Source organism: Tursiops truncatus, chromosome 1 (genome assembly GCF_011762595.2).
Source record: "Tursiops truncatus isolate mTurTru1 chromosome 1, mTurTru1.mat.Y, whole genome shotgun sequence".
Lineage (NCBI taxonomy): Eukaryota > Metazoa > Chordata > Mammalia > Artiodactyla > Delphinidae > Tursiops > Tursiops truncatus.
Window position 1 is genome coordinate 138,994,619 of NC_047034.1, and position 18,207 is coordinate 139,012,825.

Here is an 18,207-nt window from a genome sequence, read left to right on the forward strand (position 1 = left end):
TCCACACTTAGGCCGGGGGCTTCCCTGGTGGCACAGTGGTTGAGAGTCCGCCTGCCGATGCAGGGGACACGGGTTCGTGCCCCGGTCTGGGAAGATCCCACATGCCGCAGAGCGGCTGGGCCCGTGAGCCATGGCCGCTGAGCCTGCGTGTCCGGAGCCTGTGCTCCGCAACGGGAGAGACCACAACAGTGAGAGGCCCGTGTACCACACACAAAATAAAAAAACAAACTTAGGCCAGTGCTGTTAGCAGCTTTGTTAAAGAGAAGTTTACAAATGGTCAGGGCCCAGGAGGGAGAATGCAGAAGTGAACGTGTCCTAGTGATGGGCTTGTGGATGACGTGCTTAGTTTAAAACGTCCTTTCTTGTGGCAGTATTGGATAGCTGGGGGAAAAAAACCAAACAGCTTTGAGGGATTTGCAGATGTCAGCCACCCAGGTTGGAGGTGTTTGGCTCTGCAGGAGATTGACCTGTGCCACTTTCTCCATTCTCTCCTTCCCTCCCTCCGTCCCTTCTGGCCTGCTCTCCTGTTGAAAGGCTGTATAAGAGCATGGGCTCGGGAACCAGGCCATCGGCTTCAGGCTCCAGCTCCACCATTCACTAGCTTCTACCTTGCTGGGCAAATGATTTCATCTCTCTTGGCTTCAGATTCCTTATCAGTGAAATGGGAATAAGAATACCTATATTATAGCGCTATTGTAAGAATAAAGAAGTGATGTATGTAAAGAGGTTAGAATAGTGCCTTGTACAAAAAGAGTTCAGTAAAATTAACTATTGCTATATATGTATGTACACATATCTGTGTGTCTGTAGAGAAATGTATTTACCTGTGTGTGTCCATGTAGCCTTCCTTTCGTCCCCTCTACCCTCGATGCCCATTTTCCCTTCTTCTCTCCTCCATTATGGAGTCAGACCTGGATTCAGTCCCAACTCCATTTGTCAAGTAACCTTGGTTTAAGTTTAACTCAATAAATGTTATCCATGAACTATCAATATGCCTTCAAGTAGCTCAGTGGTTAAGTAAAGAAAAACAGGTAAATGGATATTGCTGTAACAAATGGTATGTGTTAATTTCTATATCAGGAGTCTGTAGAGGTATATTGACAGAGAAGAGGAGTGAATCACCCTGCCTGAGGGTGTGGAAGCTGTGGGGGGAGCGGGGAGGGCAGGGGTCAGGGGTCAGGGGTCCTTGTCTGTTCTTATCGTGTTTGGCCGGGCATCCCAGTGGGAGTCATGGGATGTATGTGCCAGTAAGATAGTCATTGACTCGATCAATAAATATTTTTCCATTTTATGTAAAGATTATAAGTCACACATCCAAGGTCATGTCCCGCTTCTACCACTTATTAATTATTTGACCCTAACCAAACCACTTAGCTCTCTGATCCTGTTTCCTCATCTCTAAAATAAAGATATAGATTATATGAAATAATGTGTTTATATACAAGTTAACAATATAAAAAGCTTATTCTTGATTGGGCATTTATTATTTATCAATCAGTGTTCTAAATATACGTGTTTTTACTCATTGAATTCTCCTAATAATCTTATAAGGTGGTGTACTATTATTATTCCCATTTTACAGATGGGAGGCAGGAAGGTTAAGTAACTCACGACCCAGGTCTACTCAGCTGTAAGTGGCAGAGCTAGGATGAGAGTCTGCGTATACAGTCTGTAGCTCTGACTGTTGAACAACGTTACCTCTCAGTAAAGCACTCAGTGTAATGCCTGACACCCAGTGGACAGCTGTAGTCACTGTAGCAATTCCCTTCCCCTCCCTTTAGTTATTCAAGAAAAAGGCAGTATATCAGCAGAATTACATTTGGCTTAATGCTGGAGTTCCCCGTGTGAAAAAAACTGCTCTGGGAGCTGAAAATGTTTTAGACAATCACATATCTTACCCAGAGTCTGACTGTAGTTGCTAGGAGTGCCTTTGTTCTTGCCAAGAGCGTTCAGTGGATTACCTGGTGACTTTCATCTGGGAAGGGCTGGTGTTGCGGACTGAGCCCTTTATGATCCTCCACTCCGGAAGAGGGAGGACGAATCCTCTAGGGCGTGCTGCTAGAGGAGGGGGAGGGAGGGACAGTAAGTAATACACTGAGCATTGTTCCTCTGAGGAGCCGCTAAGTAGCATTTCCACCACAGAGACCGAATTATTTAAAGAAGAAAGTGGAACTGGAGACTATTCCAAGCAATTCATCAGTGAGCTGGAACTCCCTATTTCAGAGACAGAAGGAACTCTAAGTAGCACGTAGAACAAGTTAATCTGAACCCAGGTCATTTTCGTAAATTTGCTAAAGAAATCAGTGTCAGCTCTTGTTATATTAGGAAGGAAGATGTGTTCTTCCAAGGGGATAGTTGACTTGTATTTGATTGAAATGCTCTGTGTATTTAAACACTTGCAGTGTGGCCCTCGGAAGTATTTCAGTTGCATAATTCAGTTGTTTAATACTATTAGTTGTTAGTAATTAAGTGAATTATAGAAACCATAGGAAAGACTACTGGTCATCACCGCAAACACAAATGCTAAAGGGGCATGGATTCAGCACATTTATAGAGCACCTACTGCTTGTTGGGTACCGTGCCAGGCCCAGGGGTTGAGACCAGTAAGACACCATCCCCTGGTCCAGTGAGGCAGGTGGACACTCCTGCAGGAAGGAAGTCCAGCAGGTACCGGAAGTGCCATGACAGTGCATTAAAGGCATGGTGCAATTAAAACTTGTGTCCTCTCACCCTCAGTGTCCATCGCAGCCACAATCATCTATGCCTACGCCTGGCTGGTTCCTCTTGCACTCTGGGGTTTCCTTGTGTGGAGAAACAGTAAAGTTATGAACATCGTTTCCTATTCATTTTTGGAGATTGTGTGCGTCTACGGATATTCACTCTTCATTTATATCCCCACAGCGGTAAGTACCACACTGATTCTGAGTGAGGCCCTGTTCTTAGTGGAAAATTCAACCAGCATCATCATTTCTAGCCTAACACTGATGTGCATCTGAAAAATACCCCTTGAATTTAGAAGTTTAGTGGGAATGGAGGCCGGGGAGCCAAGTGCTTTCCCTGGATCTTGAGCCCTTTGTTAGGAAAGCGCTCCCCTCAGTCTGCACGCTGGTGGCGTTTCTCTGGGCTGTTCTGGGAAACCCGAGTGGCAGTGAAGGCCCAGCTGCTGACAGGCTCCTGGGCCTTTATGAACACGTGCGCCTGGAACGAACAAATGCCTCGCTGAATGCCTCCCCCAAGCCCTCCCCGCCCTCCTTTTCTTTCAGATACTGTGGATCATCCCCCAGAAAGTGGTCCGCTGGATTCTAGTTATGATTGCCCTGGGCATCTCAGGCTCTGTCTTGGCAATGACATTTTGGCCAGCAGTTCGTGAGGACAACCGACGCATCGCATTGGCCACAATTGTGACGATTGTGTTGCTTCACATGCTGCTTTCTGTGGGCTGCCTGGTATGGTCTCATTCCGATGCTCTTCCGGTGCGCTTTCGATGCAAATGCTAAGACCTCAAACTGTTAGGCACCACGGTTCTTTAAAAATTGGCTCCATGAAATAAATATCGTTTTAAATAGACTGTCCTAGATGAGAAATAATAGTCATGAGAATTTGATTATAATCTCTGACTTCACCTAACTTCTGAAGTTTGGTTGAGATTTGGTGTCTGGCCAGAGGAAGTAGGGGTGGCTGAGTGTCTACATATAGAGCTGGGGAGCGGAGGGTCCGGGGGGCGGGGGTTCCACCTCTGGATGCTTTTACTGGTTTTCTGCACAGACTCAGAAAGAGTTTTGAAATTCAGCATTTCACAGGTAGAAAGCTCGAGAATGAAGTCAAAATAGGAAAAAGTTATCTTTAAGATGAACAACATGTAAAACAATGTTTGAATTAATGTGTTTAGGTATCTTTTTAGGGAAACCATGTGCTTTTGAGTCAGGCCCAGATTGAAGACCAGCTGTGTCACTCACTGGCTGTATGAGCTTGGGCAGGGAACCTAACTTCTCTGAATCTGAATTTCTTAATCTGCAACGTGGGTATAATAGTTCTTGTCACAGAGGGTTGTTCTGAGGATAAAATAAAATAATACATATAAAGCACTTAACATGGAATTTGTCCCATAAATACCCATAAATTAGATCCCTTTCCTTTGATCCTAAGGAGACATGTTCTTTGTAATTTCTGTACACACTGTGTGTAAAACTTGCTGCCCAGGGCCTTAACAAGGACTGGTATAGGTTTTTTAAAAATTCCAAATCCAAGAATGTTAAGGTCATGGCTGCCCACAGGAAGATGTTCACATAGCACATGGCCAGACCCTTGGTCAGGCTTTGCAGGAGTAAAGATTTCTTTGGCACTGTTTGATCTTGAATATTTTCTGTAGACAACCATGGTCTCATTAAGTGCTTGAATAAGATCCCAATACTTTATCATTGAACAAGTCTCATAAAAAGTGCCGAGTTCTTGGTTGACATGCATTTTACATATGCCTAAACTTTAACCCCTTGAGACAGCAGAGTGACACTGTTAATGTCTGGCACTTGGCATCTCTGGGCTGATGCCTAGAAATGCTGCTGTGACCTTCCTGTCTGCTGAGGAAGAATGTGCTTTGCACTGTGACTAACTCTCTCGCTGTAATGCCTCTCACTGGTGTCTTCCCATCTCTCTTTTGAATTTTGAGTGAGTGTGTGTGTGTGTGTGTGTGTGTGTGTGTGTGTGTGTGTGTGTGTTATGTACCTTGTTAAGAAGTTGGTGAGGGGAAGGAGGCAGGAGAAAGGCATTGCCGTGTTCTGTTGTGTAAAGAGTAGAGAGGCGCAAGGCAGATGGGGCTATGGAGCAGGGAGGTGTTGTTGTTATCAACACGTTTAATTTGGTACCTGTGGCCGGGATCTTTTACCTCCTATGCCTACTCCTCCCTTTTGGGGTAAATGACACTGAAGTTAGGGTTTACCTGCCCATCTTGCTACTCAGGAACTTTCTAAAAGAGAGCATCATAATGAAGTAGAAAGAGCACTCAATGCTGCTTAGCATTGAGAGCCTAGGCTCTCAGAACTCAGAACCTGGGTTTCCTCATCTGTCAGGGAGATTCATATTTCATGGGCTTTTGTGAGACTCAGTGAAATGGCTGTGAAAGCGCTTCATATGCTGTGATAGTTCCTTCAGATGTAAAGAAGTTATTAAACGAGCCCTGTGTCATCAGAAACTGCCAGGGCCACTCTGCTGCCTGTTCCTCCGAGTGCCCCAGTAAGAGCGGTCCCAGGCCACAACTCTAGGGACAGTGCCCTTTCATTGGTGCCCCTCCCTGGCATCTTCCCATCTCTCTCCTGAACTTCTTACACATGCACACACGGTTGAGAAGTTGGAGGAGAGAAGGAGGCAGGAGAAAAGACATTGCCCTGTTCAGTTTTAAGAGACTCAGGGGAGCGGGGCAGATTGGATGGTGGAGCAGGTAGCTAATTGCAGGTGTAGGACCGCTTCTTGGACGGGAGGCACAGTTTTCTTTCCTCGAGGAAGGGAACCATTTGTTTAGCCAGGGGCCCACTGGGTCTGGGGTTTTGTTGTCTCAACTCCATCACTACCTGCTTTTTTGCTTATTAGTTCACCCCTCTGGACCCCCACCTCCTCACTTAGAAAAAGAAGTAAAAGATGTTACCACAAGGATGAATGATATGTACAATTACTATCACTGCAAAGGCAGGGAGAGGAAATGACAGGGGAGTTACTTGAGCTGAGGGGCACTGGCTGAACCAGACAGCTTGGCCTTCTCACTGTCCCCTGGGGAACACGAATTGGTGTTTTCACCTTAGTGCAGTGAAGCATATGACAGCCCAGCACCTGCACCTGCTGTGGGTCCCTCGGTGCTTGTACTTGTACACGATCTCTAAGTTGGTCCTGGAACACACCTGGCAGGGAGACTAAGGAGGCACTAGAGGTTGCATCCTTGGCTGGTGTGTTTGGAGATGCACAAACCTATGTTTGAGGTGGTACTGCTCCGAGTAGAGGGTCTGTGCCCTAGTGTTTGTGGAATTAATTATTTTTATTTTCGTGGATTATTTTTTCCAATCCTTTCATTTAACAGATAAGACTTGTGCAAAGTCATAGTGCGAGTTCCTAGCAGAGCCAGGTTTAGAAGCTGGGCTTCCTGGCTTATTCCATCTGGTGAGGGTTTCCTCCAGGAACCTGGAAGGTAGTTGTTGTTCTTGCATCCTGGGGGCGTCTTGGCTCAGTGCACATGCAAGATAACTGGAGGGGCCCAACGCTAGTAGCATGGCCCCTGCCCCTGCTCGGGTTAGGGACCATTCTTCTCCTTCCTCGGAAAACAGCTGCTGGAAGGGGCCTTGGGGAGGAAGGCTTTTAAAACTACTAGAATTGCCCAGGGGATGTGGCAAACTAGAGGGAGTCTGCAGCTAGGAACTTTTTGAAATGGATTGTTGAAAACTTAACTCGAAATAGGAATTATGTTGGGGGAAACTCCAGCGTGTTGTGTTGGCGCCCCCTTCTGGCTGATAGAGAGCAGAGCTGGTGAGATGGCTCTTGACTTGGTGGCTTTTTATCTTTTTTACCTTCCTGAGGCCCCGGCTCCAGGGGCGAGTCATGCGCAGGCAGTGGTCCCTGATTTACTAACGGGTTCACCTGTCCTTCGAACAACCCGAGTTCAGGGCTAGTGAGATTGGTATTTTCCCGGGCTCACGTTAGGCTTCTCAGACCCCGAAACAGGTGGGAAGATCCTCCCTGATGTTTTTCCGTTTTCCACCTCCTTCTGATTTTTGATAGTTAAATTGTAGATGGTGAGTGGAAGCCCTTATCAAACCTTTCATTTCCAAGTTGAAGAATTAAGAGGTGAAGCCTGCCTAGCACTTTCTTTGAAAGGTCTTTACGGGGAGCCGACTGGTTTGGCAGCAGTCTACCTTGGTTCAGTTCATTAAGTATTGATTGTTGACACGGTGTGCCCGGCCCTGTGTGAGGGGCTGGTGACGCAGAGACAAGAAGGACACGGTCTCTGGAGGAGAGACTGTGGTGATTAAGCTTGAGCTTTGCAGTCGGAAAGACCAAGCATTGAGTCCTGGCTGCACCACTTGCTGCCACGTGCACCTAATCGAATGGCAGCCTCTCTGAGCCTCAGTTTCTTCCTCTGTCAGATGAGGGTAGTGATAACAACCTCACCGAGTTGTTATGAAGATTAAGTCATAGGTAGCAAGTGCTTAATAAATGGTAGCAAAGTTTAAAAAGGCAGTCTCAGTCGAGTAAGAGGCAGAAACAGAGACAGTTCAGTGATGACCAGTGCAGTGGGGGAGATGTAGGGAGCCCAGAGGTACTGTCAGCGTGGAGTCTAGGACACGCACCTGGACCATTATTTGTTAACCACCCTCATGGGTCTCCTTTTCCTGCAGGCCTACTTTTTTGATGCACCGGAGATGGACCATCTCCCAACAAGCACAGCTGCTCCAAACCAAACAGTTGCAGCAGCCAAGTCCAGCTAAAGGGGAAAGTGAGCGATCATCGTTTCGTCTTCTCGCTATGAGGTACAGTAAAAATGGGCAGGGGCCTCAGTCCTGCTGCTGTTAGCATGAAGCGCTGAGAGGGCCAGGCCCTTCTGTCTGTCTGCATGATTCAGTGTGCTGTGTGTGCACACGCATGTCCCTGTGTGTGTCCCTCTTGCTGAGGCTTCAGTTGGGAAGTAGACTCATCTGGCTTTATACATTTGGAAAACACGAGCTCTCAGATTCTTCTGTAAGAGGAATTCCTGCCTTTTGGCCCCAGCATCCCCTCTCCTCTACTCCCTGTCCCCTTCCCAGCAGCACAGCATGGATTTGTTCCATTTGATTACAGTCTAGTGGTTTCCTCCAGTTTCTCTGTGACTTCTCAGGCTGGCCTCAGACCCTGAGTGTGACCGCTCTTGAATTACTCATGCAGTTCTCCGAAGCTTACCAGTTCTCACGCCCAGTTTGTTCTTGGGCCTCTTTGATGATTCCACTGTTGGTGGTTAGCTCAGAGGGTCAGAGTACAGGAAAAAGACCCTGTTCCTCCATGACTGGTTCTCGCCTCCCCGTTCCACCTCCTCTGTGTTCTGAGCCTGCAGCCATGCTGAGCTGCTTGCCATCTCCAGAACACATCCTACCTTTGCACCTGCTGATCCAGTTGTCTGAAATGTTCCTTCCCTTCCAACAGTCATCATTTACCTGTGAACCCATTACACCCTATATTATACATCACTTTATTAGTGGTGCTCGAAACACCAGTCACTCACTGTCAGTGTGTCCATCTGCTTATCCATTTGTTCACGCATTTATTCATCCATTTGTCCTCCATGTACTAGGGTGTCTCCCCATAAGAACAAGGAATGGGTATTTCTCTGTTTCTTCATTGCCCACCACATGACGTGGTATATACAGTGGGTGCTCAGTAAATGTTTGTGGAATGAATGAATGAAGCCACACTCTGCACATGATCTCACTGTGGGCCAAAACCTTTACTCTATGTTGTAATCATGGGCTGACCTTTCTGCCCAAGCTGCTGTCTCCCAGAGCAACAGGGTGTGGTGCAATGACCAGGGCCTTTAGAGTCAAACAGAATGAAAATCCCTGCCCTACCATGTACTAGCAGTGTGCCTGGGGCAAGGGGCTGACTCTCTCTGAGCCTCAGCTAACTTACTATGAAATGAAGATGATACAGTCTACAGGCATACCTCGGAGATATTGTGGGTTCGGTTCCAGACCGCCACAGTAAAGTGAGTATTGCAGTAAAGCAAGTCACATGAATTTTCTGGTTTCCTAGTGCATATACAAGTTATATTTACACTATGCTGTAGCCTATTAAGTATGCAACAGTATTATGTCTAGAAAAGCAATGCACATACCTTAATTAGAAAGTATCAATACTTCATTGCTTAAAAAAATGCTAACCATCACCTGAGCCCTCTTTGAGTCCTAGTAGTAGTGACATCAGAGATCACTGATCAGAGATCCCCATAACAAATAGGATAATAATGAAAAAGTTTGAAATATTTCAAGAATTACCAAAATGTGACACAGAGATGAATGCTCTTGGGAAACTGGTGCCAATAGACTCGCTCAATGTGGAGCTGCCACAAACCTTCAATGTGTAAAAAACAACAATATCTGCAAAGTGCAATAAAGTGAAGAACAATGAGGTGAGGTATGTGTGTGTATTATATTACAAGATTGTCGTGAAAGTAGAGATCGTGTTTATAAAAGCTCCTGGCACATAGTTGGTGCTCAGTAACAGAATCAAGCTGCGGTCCCTCTGAAAGGGGTTAGTCATCTGTGCGGAAACTTGGTGGTTCTTACTCACTTTACCGTCACCCTTTATTTCCTTTTTGTAAAACAAATGGAGATTTTCCCTCTTAGTTGAGGAATTTAGGTTGCCGACCCTGCAAGGTGACAAGATGCGATTGGTCAAACAGAGGCCTCTCCGGTTGCCTTGTTGGTGCGACAGTCATCCTGGCCAATGGCGTGACTGGGAAACCACTGTAAATGTCAGAGCCTGATTTCCCCGCTTCCTCTCTTCACATTATAGGTGATGCTAGAATCAAAGAAGGTCAGAGCCCTTGGAGATGGGATGTGCTTCCCTCTTCTTTTTACAATAAGGAAGCTGAGGCCAAGAGAGGACAGTGCCCTGCCCAAGGCCAGGTTTGGTAGCAAACTAACGTGTATATCACATTCTATGTTACAAAACACTGTCCAGATCACTCTCATTGGCCGCTCTTACCAGCCTTGTTGTCCCCCATTATATGGATGAGGGAAGCTGGGCTTTAGTAAGTCTGAGTTGACCAAGATCACCCCTCTCTTAGAGGCAGAGCTGGGAATCAAACCCAGGTCTTCGGGAACCAATTCCTGAGGTTTTTTCCACTTTCCCACTTTTTAGGCTGATGTTCTTTTTACCATGAAAACTTGCAGGCTCCCCTGCTGACCTTTGGCTCTTTTGGGGGGCGGGGAACGCCTACTTTGCTAATCTAGAGGTCTCCACACTACTTTGATTGCACAACCTGTCAGTTAAGAATTTGAGGACTGTATTATCTATTTCTGCCTAACAATATTGCCACAAACCTAGCAGCTCAAAAAACACACATTCATTATCTCACTGTCTCTGTGAGTCAGGAATCCGGGCGTAGCTTTGCTTAGTTCTCTCCTTCTCCTTCTCCTTGCTTAGTACTCTCACAAGGCTGCACTCAAAAGTGTTGCCTGCGCCGGGGTCTCGGCTGAAAACTGGGCTGGGGAAGGATCTTCTTCCGAGCTCACATAGCTCTTGGCAGGATTCAGTTCCTTGTGGCCTGCCAGACCAATGGCCTCCTTGCTGCTGATCAGCTGGAGGCTGCCCTCAGTTCCTTGCCACATAGGCCCCTCCATATGAGGACTTTTACTTCATCAAAGCCACAAATGGAGATAATCAACAGAGACTCTTAGGAAGATGCAAGTTACCGTCTATGTAACGTAATCACAGAAATGACATCCATCACCTTTGCCGTATTCTTTGGATTAGAGGCAAGTCGCAAGTCTTGCCCACACTCCAGGGGACAGGACACATCAGGGCATAAATACCGGATCATTGGAGGCCATTTTTATTTTTTAATTTAATTTAATTTAATTTAAATTTTTAGCTTTATGGAGGATGAACTGACAGAATGGTAAGATATTTAAAGAGCACATTGTGATGATTTGCTGTACATATACATCATGGAGGCCATCTTAGAGTCTCTCTGCCACAAGCACACACCTTCAGTGACACGTTTATAGTTGAAGCATTTACAAAGACTGTTGTCAACCCATATAGTAACTATTAAAGCTTAATTCCTTATTTTTTGATGAAAAATAAATATTATAGAAGTTCTAATATTTTGCTTCCCCTGCCTCAGTGGCTTGTTTTCGGAGCCCACTGCCTTAGAATGAGCGCGTGGTAGGGTGTCTGCATTACTGTTGAATTGTCTGCACATTTGTCCAGCTCATCCTGCAAACGGACTCCATTGACTGTTAGCAGAGAAGGCCCCAGAGCAGGATGGATCTTCATCTGAGGTCCATGGGGAAGGGACTCTTATTTCACTTGGACTCCCCGGCCTTGGCCTAATACCCGCCTAGCACAGACAGGGCGAGTGCTTCGTTAATAGCGTGGGTGGAGGTGACTTTGTAAGATTCAGGCAAGAGTCAGGATGTGGGCTTTTACCAGAAGTGCCTTGGCTCACTGAGTCCTGGATCATAATTTACTTCCTCACTCAATGTTTATTTGAGGCCACTTTGTGGCCTCTGTGAGCTGGGCACTGGGGACCTGCAAAATCAGATAGAGTCTGCCTCAAGGCGCCTTGGTCCATGGGTAAAACAGCTCACCAGATAAGGACCAGGCGGTGGGCCAGGCTGTGTGAGAAGTGCATGGCCAAGTTGTGAGCTGATGGGCACTGTGGGAGCACAGAAACACTGACTCATTTGGCCTGGGGGAAGGCTTCACAGAGGGGGTCTTGCGTGAGCAGAAAGCAGTTAGTTACCCGTTTTTCTGAAAAGAGTAGTCAACTTCCCGTGGCTTTTGGGAAAGTGAAGACGTAGGCTGTTCATTGAGACACAGTGATGCGCTGTGGGCTCACATCACCTAGAACAAGAAAACCTGAGCTCAGCTGCAGAGGGACAGAGGTGGAGGACACAGTGGCCACAGCTGCCTGGCTCTCTGCCTTGCCTCAGAATACCTGACATCAACCTGGAGAGGGGCTCTCTCAGCCTGCTCCTGGGCTGAGACTTCATACATACAGTTCCTTTCATACATTTTGGTTATGAAGTCTCCAGACCAAGTGTCCCAGGTGCTATACACCTTCAGAGAGTCAGAAGCTGGCATCTTGGAAGATCCTGGCCCTTAGGGCCCTTGCAGACCTCCCATCCTGATTTACACAGATTTGGTACCTATGGGCTTTGCTCAGATCTATAAACTTGGGTGTCAGTGTCTCCATTTGGGTATCAAGTCTCTAAATGAGATAGTGATGAACAGTTTCTTCGGAGCCTCCCTGGCAGAAGCATCAGCCGCTTTGCCAACGAGAGGGCTGTCCAGAGCCCTGAGCGCTGCAGATTTATGAGCTGGCTGTGCCTCCCACTGTAAGCTGTGGACTGCCAGCTTTCACTGGAAAAGAATGACTTCTAATCTCACAGATAACTTTCCTCATGGAAATCTGTGCAGTGGAGGGCTTAGCCTGGAAGGGATTACTGGGAGAGCATTAACCCCTTCTTTCCCTAGAACTTCAGGATCACGAGGGAGCCTCCAATTACTTGTAATCAGGGAAGCTACCTCTACATAAGTCATTGAGACATTATAAAGAACATCTGGCTTTCTTCTTGCCTTCCTTCCTTCCTTCCTTCGTTCTTTCTGTTTTATATTAACTTATCACCTGAGGGCCAATGCCAGTTCTTCTCTGAGCCAGGACCCTGGTGCACCTAGGGAGTCTTACTTTGGCTTGAGGGATGGAGTATCTGAAGGACTGTATTCAGATTGGGGCTACCTTCCCAGGGGCAATGACAAGTGGCTCTGTCCAGAGGAGGACGGCCAGCAGGTAAATATACCGCAGTGTGATAAGGGCTTTAATAAGGGATGAGCAGAGGGCTTCAGGAGACTCCTTTGTAATTAAAACCCTCCTGATTCGATACACAGGGTTTATATGCAATTATCCTTTCACTCACTCATGTCAAGAGTTCATTTTATAAGCCAAAGCTTCAAATGTTCTTACTAGGTTTATACACATCAGTTCTTTTATTCTGAAATCAGCTTTAACTCAATGAATGCTGTAATCCCCTTTAACACAGTGTCCAAACCGCATGATATCACACCATAGCTAACACTGTTTTCTACAGCCCCTTATTCTTTTCCACACCATGTCGGGAAATGTCCCTTCCCAGAGAATCCATTTTCAGTTCCTCGGCTATTTCTTTTTCAGTTTTCTTCTTTGTTCCCTTTCTTTGAGGAAAATTGGTAGACCCTGGGATGGTAAGTGGGTCAACACAATAACTTTTTATTCTTTTATTTGACTTATTTAGTGGAAACTTTTAAACATAGACAAAAGTATAGAGTGAATAGTATAGTGAATCCCTATGTACCCCTCCCCTCTCACTTTCAACAGTTGTCAACTCATGGCCAGTCTTGTCTCATCCATATACCCGTATATTCCCTACCTCTTTCCCCTGTATTATTTGGAAGCAAATATAGAACATCCTATTATTTCATCCATAAACACTTAAATTCTGTATCTATAAAAGATACTCTTTTCAGGGACTTCCCTGGCGGTCCAGTGGTTAGGACTCTGCACTTTCACTGCCATGGGCCCGGGTTCAATCCCCAGTCGGGAAATAAGATCCCACAAGCCGGGGGCTTCCCTGGTGGTGCAGTGGTTGAGAGTCCGCCTGCCTATGCGGGGGACATGGGTTCGTGCCCTGGTCCGGGAAGATCCCACATGCCGCGGAGCGGCTAGGCCCGTCAGCCGTGGCCGCTGAGCCTGCGCGTCCGGAGCCTGTGCTCTGCAACGGGAGAGGCCCCAACAGTGAGAGGCCCGCATACCGAAAAAAAAAAAAAATACCCACAAGCCATGAGGAATAGCCAAAAATAAATAAATAATTAAAATAAGAGGCTAAAACAACCTTTAAAAAAAAAAGAAAGTTATTCTTCAAAACCTAACCATAGTGCCATAATCACATCTTAAGAAATAATAACTCTTGGGGCTTCCCTGGTGGACCAGTGGGTAAGACTCCATGCTCCCAATTCAGGGGGCCCAGGTTCGATCCCTGGTCGGGGAACTAGATCCCGCATACATGCTGCAACTAAGAGTTCACGTGCTGCAACTAAGAGTTTGCATGGCGCAGCTAAGAGTTTGCGTGCCACAACTAAGGGTCCGCATGCCGCAACTAAGAGTCCACATGCTGCAGCTAAAAGATCCCACGTGCCACAACTAAGACCCAGTGCAGCCAAATAAAAAAATAAAAAATAAATAAATATTAAAAAAAGAAATAACTAATATCAATACATTTCAGTGTTTGAGTTTCATATTGCAATTGGGTGTTGTACCTCTTAAATGCCTTTTAAATTATAGAGTCCTACTCCATCTTTCTCTTTCCCTTTGCCACTTATTTGTTGAAAAATCATTTATCCTATAGTTTTTCACTGTCTGGATTTTGCTGATTGTTTCTCCATGGTATCATTTAACATATAGCTCTGTCCTCTGTTTTCTGTGAATTGCTGGTTGTATCTAAAGGTTTGATCAGATTCAGATTGATTTTTTTTTGCAAAATTACTTGATATGTGCCGTAAAACCCTTCCATCCATAAACTCATAATGTCTAATTATCTCTCTGTCTTTTTGATATTAGTAGCCATTAATAAACAATGCCTAGACCCATTAATTCAGTATGGGTTTCAAAATGATGACATTTCAGTTCTATCTTTCCTTCTTTATTTATTTACTAGAATACTTCTTTACTAAAAATTTCCCTTCATCTGTGTGGTTCCGGTGATACAGTTTATATTAGAAAAGCAAGATAAATGATTTTTTTCTTTTTATTTACCTCCTTTCAAAATAGTAGTTGGCTCACTAGGATCTGCAGCAATGACCAATTAGTTTCAGTCCATTGCAAATACTATGCTTATTGATGCTCAAATTGTCCTGTATTTGGCCACCGGGAGCCTCTTCAGTTGGCCCCCGAGTCCTGCCGGCACGACCCTAGGAGTCTCTGGTAACTGCCTTGTTATCTGTTATGACCAAATGTTCTAGGCTCATTTTGGACGTTTCCTGTCCCAGACCCAGACTGAGCCATTTCTCTAAGGAGTCCAGTCCTGGTTCCATTCAGGGAAATAGTATTTCCAGGTCACAATTTGGATGCTAGTGGTGCTCACTGCAACTGGCTTAGTCATTGTTTTCAGGCCTTTTCAGTGTCAGAGCTAGGATAATATGATTGTTGTTTGCTTGATAGAACATATGTTGTGAGTTCATACTGATACTTCCAATTCCTGTTTAGTACAGTACTAAACTGCTTGTATCTTATATTCATATCTCCTTTCTCCTGTACTGAGGATCTCATTTCTCACTGACACCATCAATGATCGAATTGGGCTATCACATAAGTACTTACTTGTTTTATCCCACTGTGCACTTACAGGGATCTAGTAGTAAAAGTACCAAACTACCTCTAACTACTGGAAATGTTACTTTAAAATCTTTGAAGGGAATTCCCTAGTGGTCCAGTAGTTAGGACTTTGTACTTTCACTGCCATGGCCCAGGTTCAATCCCTAGTCGGGGAACTAAGATCCCGCAAGCCGTGAGGCGCAGCATAAAAAATAAATAAATAATAAAAAATAAATAAATAAAATCTTTCAAGATTTTTTTTTTAAGTTCTGGAATATGCTTTTCCCTCCCTTGTCTGCTTGGAAACTTCCTATTTATCCTTCAGGGCCTACTTCAGATACTCTGTCCTTGGTGGAGTTTTGCTTTACTGCTCCAGGTAATATTACTTACTTATTTCGCTGGGCTCTGCTACAGTTCTTTGTATGCTTCTCTATTGTGGCCATTTTCTTATGAACCATAACTTCATAGACTGAGGGTTCCTTGAGGTCAGAGATTTATTTACCGATATAGCCCCAGCACTCAGCAGGCATTTGGGGAAAGCTTGATTTTGAACAAGCAAGGGTTATATACATACCATATGGCACTCAAAACTTTCCTGGGATCATTTGCCAAGCTATTTGGAAACTCTTGTTCATTCATTGAGGACCTACTCTGTGCTAGGTGCTGGGCTACTGGTGAACAATGGAGATAGGTTCTTACCTTCCCAGATTTTACAGCCCAACTTTATATCTCCTGCATCACACAGACTAGCAGACCTTGCTGAGTTAAAAAGAGAATCATGACTTTGGGAACTTCTGGTTGGAACACCCCAGATCAGGCAATGGTGATACTGTCCAGGCTTGTTTGCAGGGATGGGGCCAGGAAGGGAGTAGGGCATGCCACAGGGGGCCACCGTGGTGGGGAGCCAGACGTGGCCAGGGAGGCCTTACCCAGGTCTTAGGCCTGGAAGTGGCGAGGGAGCCCTGGCTGATGGTGACATTGTGGGCCAAATCTTTCCATATTTACGAAAATAAATCTTTAGTGCCTGCCCTGTGGGCTGGTTTGTCCCTACCTTTACTTAGCATTTCAGAAACCGGAGCCCATGTTTACCAGAAGGCCAATCAGGACTTTAGGTTCTTTCACTCCAGCAAATTACAGCATCCACCCTTCTCCAACCACTTTTCACAGCTATTTTGTTGGCAACTTTTCCCTTTTCTAGAGCCAGTGGATTTAGGCAGATCTCCCCTGCCTCAGCCTCACCTTCATGGTATGCTTAAATGCTGACACTGATTGTGATGTTTCCCCCGATGAGGTCGCCAGGGAGGCCTGGCTTATTCTCTTAGGGGGAAGGCCATGCATTAGGGACCCCTCTCTGCCACATTCCTTAATCTCCCCTGGATTTCACCGTATCTCTAGCCTCTTTTTCCAAGTTCCCGTCTCTTGCAAATCCTCAACTAGGTGTACCAACAGATGCCTCAAATTCATTATGTTCAAAACTAAACTCATCCCCCCAACAACCAGATCCTCTTTCATTTTCCTGTCTCAGTGAATGGCACTACCATCCACACCGCCCCTGATTTCAGACTAGGTTAGATTCTTTATCATACCCTCTCATGGTACCTTATAATCGTAATTACATAAATAACGTTTTATGTATTTGTTTACTCTGTAGTTTCCCTTGCTGGACTGTAAGTTTCTTGAGAGTTAGAACCATGATTGCCTTATTCATCGTATCTGGTGCCTGGCTTGTGAGTCCTCCAACAATATTCATTGGATGAATTAAGAAATCTACCTGGTCACCCAAGCTAGAAACCTCAGCATCAGTGTTGATTCCTCCCTCTTATCTTCCACATCTTATCTGTCAGCAAGACTTGTCTGTGCTACCTCTGAAATATTTCTCAAATCTGTCCTATCAGTACCATACCCAGCATTCAGGACCTGATCATCTCACATTTAGACTACGGTAAGAGCTTGATGGGTTTCTCTGTCTCTCTTCTTCTCCTCCTTCTGATCCATCCTATATGTAGCCATAGGGGTCTTTGAAAATCTATAAATCTGATTGTGCTTTTGACTGCGTCACTCTTCTACTTAAAAACTTTTTTTTGGCCTCCTGTTGTCTAAAGAAAACCCAAACTCCCTGGATTGCCATGATCCATCCCTAATCTGTTTGTCCTGCCTCATATCCTGCCATTGTCCCCTGTATAACCATATGTTTCAGCAACCACAAACAGCTCTCACTTTCCAAATCTTTTTATGTCTTTTTATGTAAAAAGATATTTACTTTTATCTTTCCTCCGCTAGCACCAAACACAGATCAGTCACAAAGAAGAGAGAAAGGAGGGTGGCTGAAGGTAGCTTTGGGATGTGTATCAGAGAAAGTCATTGGGTTTCCAAAGAAATAGAGGAAAACTTTTTAAAATGTCATTTCCTCTGCAGCAGGAAGTCTTCTGTGGAGCCTATAAATCAGGGCTCAAGGCTGTAGGTTTAGGGAGCTGGTGGAGGCAGACTTTTCTGGTGTTGAAGTTATATCTCTAAATCCTTTCTGTACGGGGGCAACTTGATCTTGAACGTTACTCTTTTTGTTTTTCAGTTCTCTTCAGTGGGTTTTGGAGTATGGTTCTTTCGGACATGGCATCCACTGCAGAAAAGCAGAACGACCAAAGCGCAGGAAAACGGATGGAATGGCCCCAACCCCCAACATCTGGGGGGTGCCACACTGAAGCCTAATCACCTATTTAACAAACAAAAATTAAATGTTGTTGAGTTGAGACGTGTCATTCAGCTCTTCTCTCTCACTGTCACTTGTCATTGTGACTGTGCCCTGGTTTGGAGAGAAATACGAGGGGCTGGGTGAGGCTGCTCAAGTGCCCTGCGTTTGCCTCTCGTGGTCACGTGGTGTGCTTGACGTTAGCTACACCCTTAGTCCCTGAAATGGATCCATCCTAACTTGGGTGTCTTTTCTCTGGCTCGTGTACAGATTACCTAGGTGAGCCTCTGCTCCCCTTGCCATCCTAAAGTGGCCAAACAGCATGAACTTTGGTTGGGATTCATTGGGAGGCTGAAAATTTGTCTTTGGTGACCTGACTCTGGGCAACTGAACCTAATGGTTGCAAAATAAATACAAAATACAATAATAATAATAATAA

At 45.4% G+C, this 18,207-nt stretch overlaps 1 protein-coding gene across 4 annotated transcripts in view; it reads left to right on the forward strand.

The window, feature by feature from the left end:
* The window catches only part of YIPF1 (Yip1 domain family member 1), a 35,134-nt gene extending 16,927 nt beyond the window's left edge, over positions 1-18,207 (forward strand). For 3 of the 4 annotated variants that reach the window (XM_019937761.3, XM_019937760.3, XM_004312394.4), the window contains 4 exons: positions 2,737-2,903; positions 3,264-3,446; positions 7,377-7,508; positions 17,652-18,207. In XM_019937761.3, coding sequence (XP_019793320.1) covers positions 2,737-2,903; positions 3,264-3,446; positions 7,377-7,466 — 440 coding nt within the window. In that variant the 3' untranslated portion in view covers positions 7,467-7,508; positions 17,652-18,207. The remainder of the gene's footprint in view (positions 1-2,736; positions 2,904-3,263; positions 3,447-7,376; positions 7,509-17,651) is intronic. The other variant, XM_019937762.3, reaches the window with a different exon arrangement.